Source organism: Canis lupus, chromosome 13 (assembly GCF_048164855.1).
Source record: "Canis lupus baileyi chromosome 13, mCanLup2.hap1, whole genome shotgun sequence".
NCBI classification, from domain to species: domain Eukaryota; kingdom Metazoa; phylum Chordata; class Mammalia; order Carnivora; family Canidae; genus Canis; species Canis lupus.
In genome coordinates, this window is record NC_132850.1 from 45,041,445 (window position 1) to 45,053,504 (window position 12,060).

Sequence of the window (12,060 nt, forward strand, 5' to 3'; positions counted from 1 at the left end):
ATTGAAAAACATATGGCCATGTTCCTTTCCCCAAGAAAGTAAGCATTTCAAAACTGAAAATGTCCTTAAAGGTTTTAAGTTAAGACAATTTTTTTCCAATGGAAATACAAATTTGAGAATTACATGAATAGACTATACATAAAGGACATACTGTTATCACTCCAGATGTAGTTAAAGCAATACGTTAAGGCATTGCTTTGGGTCATAAGCAGAGCATATTTTTCTGAGATAAATCATCTTGAAAAGTATATTTAAGACATCTCTATGTAGGGCCACCTGGGTGGCCCAGTGGCTGAGCATCTGCCTTCAGCTCTGCGCATGATCCCAGAGTTCCGGGATCAAGTCCCACATTGGGGGACTTGCCTGGAGCCTGCTTCTCCCTCTGCCTGTGTCTGCCTCTCTCTCTCTCTCTCTGTCTGTCTCTCATGAACAAATAAAATCTTTAAAAAAAAAATCTCTATGTAAAAGGAACTGTGTAAAATACTATAAAGAATTCACAAAGATAAGATGAGTAAACTTAAAACAATCTACATGAGTAGAAAAATAATCTCAAGGCTTATAAAAACCAGAGTTAAGTGCATTTTACTATAATTTCTATATTTCTTTAAATTTTATATAAATAAAATAGGTTACTTTGTCCACTTAACCTACACAAATCAAAAAATACAAAAATGTATTACCTGAATTGGATGTTTACTAAATGAGGTTGGGAGCCATCTGACTGCCAATAAGTTTCAAGATTATCATCCCGTAACTGATCCACTCCAAATCCTAGAACACAAGTGACAGTAAGTTTTCATGAAAAGCAAAGAGTTATATATTCCAAATATAAAATTACCATCCACATTTGTCCAGAAAATGTGATCAACAGGATAGTCAGTATTGTAAAATTTAAATTAACTAGAATTCTTCCATCCTCTTCACCAGACCTCAACTCTTAGAATATCACCTGCACACGCAAAAGTTTCTATTAGGGCCAAAGCATTCTTGGGTGTGAGCTTTAACTTTTAAAGAATGTCTAAATATAGTCTGATGATAGCACGTAGGGTTTTTAAAAATACTTTCTTTAGAGCAGCCCAGGTGGATCAGCGGTTTAGCGCCGCCTTCAGCCCAGGGTGTGATCCTGGAGACCCGGGATCCAGTCCCACATCAAACTCCCTGCATGAAGACTGCTTTTCCCTCTGCCTGTGTCTCTGCCTCTCTCTCTCTCTCTCTCTGTCTCTCATGAGTAAATAAATAAAATCTTTAAAAATTTTTTTCTTTAAGATTTTATTTATTCATGAAAAACACACAGAGAGAGGCAGAGACACAGGCAAAGGGAGAAGCAGGCTCCCCAAAAGGAGCCCGATACAGGATTCGATCCCAGGACCCCAGCATCACGACCCAAACCAAAGGTAGACACTCAACCACTGAGCCATCCAGGTGCCCCAAGATAGCATGTAGTTTTTTACACTTTCTACAAAGTGGTAATAAGAATGATCCTCATGTCCTGCAAAATCTGATTTTATTAAGTTCAATATGCCACATATCTTTCTTGTGACAATAAAAAGGACAATGTAGAAATATTTTCAAAAGTCATATAAATTTTGAAACCAAGTGTTTCTGATCAAGATTCTGATTAATAAAAATTTAAATTTGCTCAGAATTTCATATCATCTAGCCATTCTACAGAACTGAAGTAAAGCTACCCAGTATTGTTTTTTCTTGATTAAAATCATAATAATGGGGATCCCTGGGTGGCACAGCAGTTTGGCGCCTGCCTTTGGCCCAGGGCGCGATCCTGGAGACCTGGGATCGAATCCCACGTCGAGCTCCCGGTGCATGGAGCCTGCTTCTCCCTCTGCCTATGTCTCTGCCTCTCTCTCTCTGTGTGTTACTATCATACATAAATAAGAATTTAAAAAAATATTTAAAAAAAATCATAATAATGCATACCAATTATAGAAATAATTAATGGTAAAGTATAGATTTCTCAAAAATATTTAAGACAAATAAATCTAATTCACATTTAAAATTTTTCACTAGTATTATATTCATTATGGATCAAATTCAAAAGATAGAAAAAAAAGAACATTGTGGAAAGTCTCTATCCCTCCCCCAACTATCTGGTTTCCTTCTCCAAATATAATCAATGTTATCATTTTTTTACATACTCTTTCACAGATATTGTACACATATACAAACAAATATATATATATATACACACACACATATATATATCTCGTTTTTTCCATTCTACACAAATAATGGCATACGATACAGTTTTATACTTTGCATTTATGTTTCACTTAACGTATCTGCAAGTTTCTTCCATTCAGTAATAATAATTAATAATAATAGCAGCAAACACATATCACATTTACTATGTGCCAGACATTCTAAGTATTCTACATGATATCATGTTAATATTTACTTAACTCATATAATAACTCCGTTAACATAAATAGCCCCCACATTTTTTAAAGGTTATACAGTATCTCACTATCTAGAAATATAATTATTTAACAAAACCCCTACAGGAAAAAAAGACCCTATAGGACATTTAGGTTATTACCAATGTCTTCCTGTACAACACTGCAGTAAACATCCACCTATCTTTAATTTTTAAATGCACATTAGTATTTCTGGAGGATGGATTTCTAGGAATAGAACCCTGGGTCATTAAAATTTTAACTTGATGAATATTGCCAAATTCTCCTCCAAAATGCATTCTCACCAATATTGTACAAAAACATCTATTCCTCTACATAACTAGTAAATATTGGGGTATTCTGAAATCTTTACACAAAATGTTTAAGACTTAAAGACATTAAATATCTATTTAATAAGCTTTTATATTGATTAAATACTGAAATCATTTTGGATATACTGAGACAAATTAATTAGGAAAATTGTATTTTTTTAATTTTAATATGGGTACTAGATAATTTTAAATTACATATGTGGTTTGCATTAATTTCTGTTGGACAGCTCTGCTCTGTACTCATGCTAAAATGCAATCATTCTTTCAAGTATTTACTAATGTGATAGGTGAAAAATTATATTTCAAACTTTCATTGATCATTTATATTTTTTCTCATAGAATATACCTATTCATAATTTCATATATTTTCATTGCATTTTGGTCTTTTCATCGATTTGTAACCCTTTTCCTATTAATAGATATTACGCCTATATTTGTTCCATATGATCCAAATATGCTCTCCCCAGTCTGAGATGTGTATCTTAAATCTGCACATGCTGCCTTTACAGTATATACTAACTAGTGAATAAGAGAAGTTTTCCAAGAGAAGATAATCTTTGCATTGAATTCTGAAGTACTAATAGGAGTTGGCTAAGTAAAGAGGTAGAAGAGCAAGGTTAAAGAGCATTCAGTAGGGACGCCTGGGTGGCTCAGTGGTCGAGCGTCTGCCTTCGGCTCAGAGCATGATCCTGGAGTCCTGGGATCGAGTCGCACATCGGGCTCCCTGCATGGAGCCTGCTTCTCCCTCTGCCTATGTCTGTGCCTCTCTCTCTGTCTCTCATGAATAAATAAATCTTTAAAAAAAAAAGAGCATTCAGTAAATAGAAAAACATGCAATGGCATGGGAAAACAGAAGTGGAATCTGTAGGAAACAACAGCAGATCTTTTTGGAAGCTAAGGCTACAACTTTGTATTGAATCAGGAAATGAGCCAGAGACATATGAAAGGAGTCATATCATATAGACTCTAGTGCACTAAGATACGAAGTATAAATTACCTTGAAAAATATGACAACCTACTGAAGAATTTTTAGTAGGGAAGTCATATGATTAGGCAATAATCAGATTAAGACCTTTAGACAGGTTCTTCAGTGCCAGGAAGGGACAAATGATGATAGTCTGAATTCAGACAGTGACCAAGATATATGCTCAAAAAACAGCTTTCTATTGCCCCAAAGAAAATCTTAAAATACAAAAACTGAGCTCTCCATTACTCACTCTGTAACTCTTAGATCTGTGCTGTACAATATGGCAGCTACTAGCCATATGTGGCTACTGAACACTTGAAATAAGGCTAGTTCAACTTGAGATTTGCTATACATATTGGTTTTTGAAGACTAGTAAGAAATCCAAAATATTTCATTAATAATAAGTCTACTTATTTGGATTAAAAACATATTATTATAATTAATTTAACCAATTTATCCTTTTTAATGTATCTACTACAAAAATTTTAGTTACACATGCCACTTGCATTATACTTCTATTGGACAGTACTTCGACTAGGCTGCTATTCTTTCTTTATACATTATTCGAAGGCTAATCCAGAATATTTATTTCTGCAAGTTATAAGATAAAAAGTTGTTTTGCCACCAATATAAAGAGTTCTTAAGTTTTAAATCCCTTTTTCTTCTTACCAGTTTATGAGTTTGCTAAAAGAAGATAATTAAGAACTTCACAACTGGGATCCCTGGGTGGCGCAGCGGTTTGGCGCCTGCCTTTGGCCCAGGGCGCGATCCTGGAGACCCGGGATCGAATCCCACATCGGGCTCCCTGCATGGAGCCCGCTTCTCCCTCTGCCTGTGTCTCTCTCTCTCTCTCTCTCTCTCTCTCTCTAAAAAAAAAAAAAAAAAAAAAAAAAAAAAAGAACTTCACAACTAAATATTCTATTGATTAAAAGACTTTTGTCACTTACTATTGTAACTAGCTATGTAACTACTGTGACTATTATAACTAGCTATTTGTCTAGTTTTTCTTTCTCTTCATTTAACAATTTTATGTGTGTGAGCTCAAAGAATTTCAAAAAATGGTGTTTGTTCTTAACAAGCAAAATAAAAACTAAACAAAAAACTTACAAGAATAAGAGATGTCCTGTAACTCAAGATAATCATTTTAAGTTTTTTTCTAAGATACTGCTTGTGAAACTATAGCAATACAACTAAGGAGGTGCAATCTCTGCAATCTCGTCAATGACCAGTCTTAGCACCTCTGGAGTGCTAAGTATGATTATCAGCTTCTACTTCTTCAAAATATGTCTCACAAACAGAACATTTTATAAACATCTGTTTATGTGCCAATGCCATGACTCATAGAGTAAGCTTCTTTTCCAAAGCTTCCCACTCAGTATTATACCTCAATTCCTTTAGTCCAAACAAAAGAACTACAAGACAGATCTGTGATAAGTGCTTTAACAGGTCCCATGATAATGCACACAAATGATATTTAAAAAAATGTAGATAATGACTGATTCTTAAGGAAGTGGTTCTCGCCTTATGGTCCCCGGATCAGCAGTATCATTGTCATCTGGGAACTTGTTAGGAATTCTAGACCTACTATGTCAGAAGCTTCCAGAGTTAACTCCTCTGAGAATCTGTATTTTAATAAATCCTATAGGTAATGCTGATGCATCCTAAAATTTTAGAACTACTATTTAATGGAAAGTCTTCTCAACCTAAGCACTAGTGATAGTGTGCACTGGATAATTCTTTTGGGGGCAGGGGGTGTCCTATGCATTACAGGATATTTAGCAGCATCTCTGGCCTCTATCTGCCAGTTGCCAGTCACAATCCTCCCCATGCCAGCAGTTATATCAAAAAACCTCTGCAGACATTACCAGATGTCTCCTTTGAGGCAAAATCATCCCCAGGTGAGAACTATTGCTCTAAGGAAAAGAAAACCAGCATTCACCTATGGTTACTGTTTAATAAATATCCATTCTTCTCTACCCATCCTCCAAGGGAAGAAAATATTCTGCACTCCAGTTATATTGGAGCTTAATCATGACTTGTTTTGGTCAACAAAATGTAAATGAATATGACACATGGGGTTTAATTTAATTTTAAAGATTCTATTTATTTATTTATTTAAGAGAAAAAGAAGGGGGGGGGGAGACAGAGAGAATGAGTTGAGGGAGGAGGAGAGGGGAAGAGAGGGACAAGGAGACTCCAAACCAAGCTTGGAGCCCAAAGCAGGGCTCAACCCAGGGCCCTGAGATCATGACTTGAGCTGAAACCAAGAGCCAAACACTCAATTGATCAAGTCACCCTGGCACCCCCAAACAGAGGTTTTAAGTGTGCCTGCAGGTCTTCTTTGGCCTTTTAAATATTGGCACCCCAGTAACACATCATGCCTGAACACATGGAGCAAGCCTGGGCCCAACTCCTAAACTAGAGCCAAGCCACAGCCAAACAAGAAATAAGTTTTGTTATAATATGCCACTGAGAGATAATGGTTGTTTGTTATACACCATTAGTGCAGCAAGAGCTGACTAACACAACATCAGTAGAGGAGATACATTTAACTAGCCCAGCTTAGATTGCCCTTAGGAGTAAAACAGCCATCATCCTGTTTTACTTTTTTACTTCTAAAGCAAACATACCTTTTTTTTTTTTTTTAAGAGTTTATTTATTGGGGCACCTGGGTGGCTTGGATGATTAAGCATCTGCCTTCACCTCAGGTCGTGATCTCCAGGTCCTGAGATCAAGCCCCATGTCAGGCTCCTGGCTGAGCAGGTAGCCTGCTTCTCCCTCTGCCTCTGCCTCTGCCTCTCCCCCTGCTCATGTGCGTGTGCTCTCTCTCTCTGTCTCAAATGAATAAATTTTTAAAAAATCTTTTAAAAAAGTTTATTTATTTATTCATGAGAGACACACAGAGAGAGGCAGAGACACAGGCAGAGGGAGAAGTAGGCTCCCTGCAAGGAGCCTGATGTGGGTCTCGATCCCGGAACTCCAGGATCACACCCTGAGCCAAAGGCAGATGCTCAACCACTGAGCCAACCAGGCATCCCAACAAGCATATCTTTTAACACAAAACCCTTCACATTTGCTAAGGCACTAGTATAATTAGGGCATATATCTTGACTCTGAAGACACAAAGATAGAGAACACACGGTCTCTGTGGAGGAGTTCATCTATCTAATACATAATCTATGCTATTTACATTTAGACTAATTAAAAATAAATAAAATTTAAAATTTGATTCCTCAGTAACATTAGTCACATTTAAAAGTACTCAATAGCTACACCTAGCTAGCAGCTACCTCACTGTACAGTCCCAATGTTCTACTGGCCAGCACTGAGGGACTTAAGTAGATAAATTACAATATAAAGTGTTAAATGCTATAACAAAGAGATGAAGAAAAAAACCCCACAAACATATGAAGGCTAGGGCCACCTGGGTGGCTCAGTGGTTGAGCATCTGCCTTCAGCTCAGGTCGTGATCCTGGAGTTCTGAGATTGAGTCCCACATCAGGCTCCCTATAGGGAGCCTGCTTCTCCCTCTGCCTGTGTCTCTGCCTCCTTTCTATGTCCCTCATGAATAAATAAATAAAATCTTAAAAAAAAAAAAAAGTGAAGGCTAAGCAACATGCTACTAAACCACCAATAAGTCAAAAAAGAAATCAGAGAGGAAACCAAAATATACCTAGAGACAAATGAAAATGGAAACATAGTAGTTCAAAATATGTGAGACGCAGCAACAGCAGTTCTAAAAGGGACCTTTATAGAGATACAGGCTTGCCTCAAGAAACACGAAAAGTCTCAAATAGCTAAAGTTAAACTTAAAGGAAATTTAAAAAGAACAATAAAGTTAGTAGAAGGAAAAAAATAATAAAGAGCAGAGCAGAAATAAATGAAATATACTTTAAAAAAACCACAAAGATTAATAAAACTAAGAGCTGTTTCTCTAAAAAGATAAACAAAATTGACATTTAGTAAGGCTCATCAAAAGGGGGTGCCCTAGGTGGCTCAGTTAAGCATTTGACTTGTGATTTCAGCTCAAGTCAAGATCTCACAGGTCATGGGATCAAGCCCCACATCAGGCTTCACACTCAGTGGGGAGTCTGCTTGGGATTCTGTCTCTGCCTCTCTCTCTGCCCCTCCTCCCACTCATGCACTCTCTCTCTTTTTTTTTAATTTTTTTTATTGGAGTTCAATTTGCCAACATATAGCATAACACCCAGTGCTCATCCCGCCAAGTGCCCCCCTCACTCTCTCTCTCTCTAAAATAAATAATTCTTTTAAAAAAGAGAGAGAAAGAGGACTCAAATAAAACCAGAAATGAAAGAAGTAACAACGGATACCACAGAAATAGAAAGGATTATAAGAAACTACTATTAAAAATTATATGCCAACAAACTGGACAACCTGGAAGAAATAGATAAAATTTCTAAAAACATATATCACAGAAATATAAAGGATTATAAGAAACTACTATTAAAAATTATATGCTAACAAATTGGACAACCTGGAAGAAATAGATAAAATTTCTAAAAACATATAATCTTCTGAGACTGAATCAGGAGGAAATAGAAAATCTGAATATACTTATGACAAGTAATGAAAGGCCAGCATTACACTGAAACCAGACAAAAACACTACATACACACACACACACACACACACACACACACACACAATTATGGGCCAATATCCCTGATGAATACTGATGCAAAAATCCTCAACAAAATTTTAGCAAATGGAATTCAACAATACATTAAAAGGATCATTAACCACAATGAACTGAGATTTACTGCAGGGATACAAGGATGGTTTAATATCCACAAATCAATCAACATGATATACCACATTAACAAAATGGATAAAATAAATAATCAGCTCAATAAATGAAGAAAAAGCAATTGACGAAGTAAAACGTCCATTCATGATAAAAACTCTCAACAAAGTGAGTTTACAGGGAACATACTTCAACATAATAAAGGCTATATATGAAAAACCGGTAGCTAACATCATATTCAATGGTAAAAAACTGAAAACTTTTCCTCTAAGACCAAGAACAAGACAAGGATGTCCACACTCACTTTATTCAATGTAATACTGAAGTCCTAGTTGCATCAACCAAATAAGAAAAAGAAATAAAAGGCATCCCAAAAACTGGTGAGGAAGAAGTAAAACTCTCACCCTTCAAAGATGACATGATGGTATATATAGAAAACCTTAAAGACTCTGCCAAAAACTATTAGACCTAATAAAAGATTTCAGTAAAGTTGCAGGATGTAAAATTAGTAAACAAATCTGTTGCCTTCCTATACACTAATAACAAAGTAGCAGAAAGAGGAATTAAGAAAATAATCCAGGGCCGCCTGAGTGGCATAGGCAATTAAGCAAGAGATGCTTGGCTTTGGCTCAGTTCAAGATCTCAGGGTGATGAGATCAAGCCTCAGGCTCTGTCTGATTGAGATTCTCTCTTCCTCTCCCTCTGCCCCTCTCACTTATGCTTCTCTAAAATAAAAAATAAATAAATAAATAAATAAATCTAAAAAAAAAGAAAAAATAATCCAGTTATATGAAAAAGAATAAAATACCTAGAAATAAATTTAATCAAAACGTAAAAGACCTGTAATCTGAAAACGGTAAGATATTAATAAAAGAAACTGAAAATGATAGAAGCAAATAGAAAAATATATCATGTTCACAGATTGGAAAAATTAATATTGTTAAAATGTCCATACTTCCCAAAGCAATCTACACAGTCAGTGTAATTCCTATCAAAAAACTAATAATATTTTTCACAACTAGAACAAATAATCTTAAAATTTGTATGAAATCACAAAAGAGGGCAGCCCTGGTGGCTCAGCAGTTTAGCACCGCCTTCAGCCCAGGGTGTGATCCTGGAGACCCCGGATCGAGGCCCACATCAGGCTCCCTGCATGGAGCCTGCTTCTCCCTCTGCCTGTGTCTCTGCCTCTCTCTCTGTGTGTCTCTCGTGAATAAATAAATAAAATCTTTAAAAAAAAAAAATCACAAAAGAACCTGAATGGCCAAAGCAATCTTGAGAAAGAACAAAGCTGATCATATCTCAATCCCAGATTTCAAGTTACGATACAAAGCTATAGTAATCAAAACAGCATTGTACTGGCACAAAACCAGGCATACAGATCAATGGAACAGATAGAGAGCTGAGAAATAAACCCACACTCATATGGCTAATCAATCTATGACAAAAGAGGCAAGAATATACAATAGGGTAAAGATAGTATCTTCAATAAATGGCTTTTGGAAAACTGGATGGCTACGTGAAAAAGAATAAATCTGGACCACTTTCTTACACCATCTACAAAAATAAACTCAAAATGGTTAAAGATTTAAATGTAAGACCTAGAACTGTAACTTCCCAAAAGAAAACATAGGCAGTAATCTCTCAGACAATTGGCCTCAGCAACATTTTTCTAGATATGTCTGTTCAGGCAAGGGAAACAAAAGCAAAAATAAAGGGGACATCCAAGTTGTCGTGAATGGCAAGATCTCATTCTTTTTGATGGATGGACCTAGAGGATATTATGCTAAGTGAAATAAGTCAGATATAGAATGAAAAATACCATACAACCTCACTTATAAATCTAATAATAAAATAAGTGCACAAACCAGAATATAAATACAGAGAATTGCTGATTGCCAGCGGAGAGGAGAGTGCTGAAAGAGGGGCAAAACAGGTGAAGGAGATTAAGAGGTACAACTTTCTAGTTATAAAATAAATCATGGACATTAAAGTAAAGCATAGGAAATGTAGTCAATAATATTGTAACACCATTGCACCGTGACAGGCGGAAACTACAACTTCTGAGTTGAGTATCGGATGATTATGGTGTACACCTGAAACTAACATAGCATTGTAGGTCAAAAATACTTCAATTTAAGAAAAAGGAAAGAAAAGGGATGAATTAACTAACTTCTCGTCACATTGTCCTCTCTTGGCTTCTACCCTTGATCTTCTGCTCTCCTGGTTTTCCACTAGTTCAGCAGCTACTTCTCCTCAGTGCCGTGTACTGATTCTTACTCCTGCTGCTCTGCCAGCTGTCTGTATCTTCAAGTGCCCTGAAGCTTTACTCTTTTTTTCTAAATACAATCTCTCCCTAGTGGAGGCTTAGAATACCATCAGTGTACAGACAACCCTGAAATTTGGGTCTCCAACCCAGACATTTCCCCAAAGCTCCAAGTTTCTCTACTCAATTGCTTAATAAACACCTCACTAGAATGCTGATCTCAAAACTAATGTGTCTGAATCATACCTTTTTTTTTCTTACCCAAACCCATTTATTTCCCCCACCTCACTTTCTCAACTTAGGGAATAACACCGAGTTATTCAATCAGACACCTAAGAGTCACTTTGAATCTTTCCTTTCCTTTAGTAAGTCATGATTTTACCATCTCTAAAAATACATCCCAAAGCCATCATCTCTCTTCGTATCAATGACCATCAGCCTATTCCAAATCAATACCATGTGACACAAATTACTGTACTAGCCTTTCCCCCTCTGGTCTACACTATTACTCTTTTACCAATCATTCTCAGTGGCCATAGTGGATTTTTTAAAAAAACTCTGTATCAGATCATCTCACTTTCCTGCTTAACATTGCCAGTGGGACCCTGTACTTCAGATCCAAGCTGTACTTCAGATTCTACCAGAATTCATAATTTGGCCCATGTCTAATTATGTCTCCAACCTCATCTTCTTCCTCCACTTCTCCTCCTTACCCACCATCCTCTAGCTATACTAGACTTCTTTCTAAACCTCAAACATGCAAACCATTTAGCTCAGAGCAGCCTTTGAACTATTTCCTGTGTCAGCAAGGTTCTGATATCTTTGCACAATGTATTCTTCTTAATATTTATATCTCAGCACAAATTTAATTTTCCAAGAGAAGCCTTTCTTGGTCTATTTATTATATTGCTCTTTTATTTTCTCCAAACCACATATTGCTATTCAACTAGAAACTCAATGATCACAATTGTCAATTATGGTATGGACTTAAAAAAATTAAAATTTAGTGATTTTTTTTTTAAGAAGAACAGAACTATGCTTCTCAAAATCAATTCATAAAAGCAATGTCTTGGTAAAAGATATGAATTAAATGGAAAATATTTTTTATTATATTTTTTTCTTTTTTTTTATTGGAGTTCAATTTGCCAACATATAGCATATCACCCAGTGCTCATCCCATCAAGTGCCCCCCTCAGTGCCTGTCATCCAGTCACTGCAAACCCCCGCCCACCTCCCTTTCCACTACCCCTTGTTCGTTTCCCAGAGTTGGGAGTCTCTCATGTTCTGTCACCCTCACTGCTATTTCCCACTCATCCTCT

At 36.3% G+C, this 12,060-nt stretch overlaps 1 protein-coding gene across 12 annotated transcripts in view; it reads right to left on the minus strand.

Annotated features, from left to right (window-relative positions):
• The window catches only part of ANAPC10 (anaphase promoting complex subunit 10), a 261,250-nt gene that overhangs the window by 242,391 nt on the left and 6,799 nt on the right, over positions 1-12,060 (minus strand). For all 12 annotated transcript variants that reach the window (XR_012006050.1, XR_012006049.1, XR_012006051.1 and 9 more), the window contains one exon: positions 681-771. Coding sequence is in view for 8 of the 12 variants with exons in the window: in XM_072773453.1 (XP_072629554.1) it covers positions 681-771 (91 nt within the window). In the remaining 4 variants the exon portion in view is untranslated. The remainder of the gene's footprint in view (positions 1-680; positions 772-12,060) is intronic.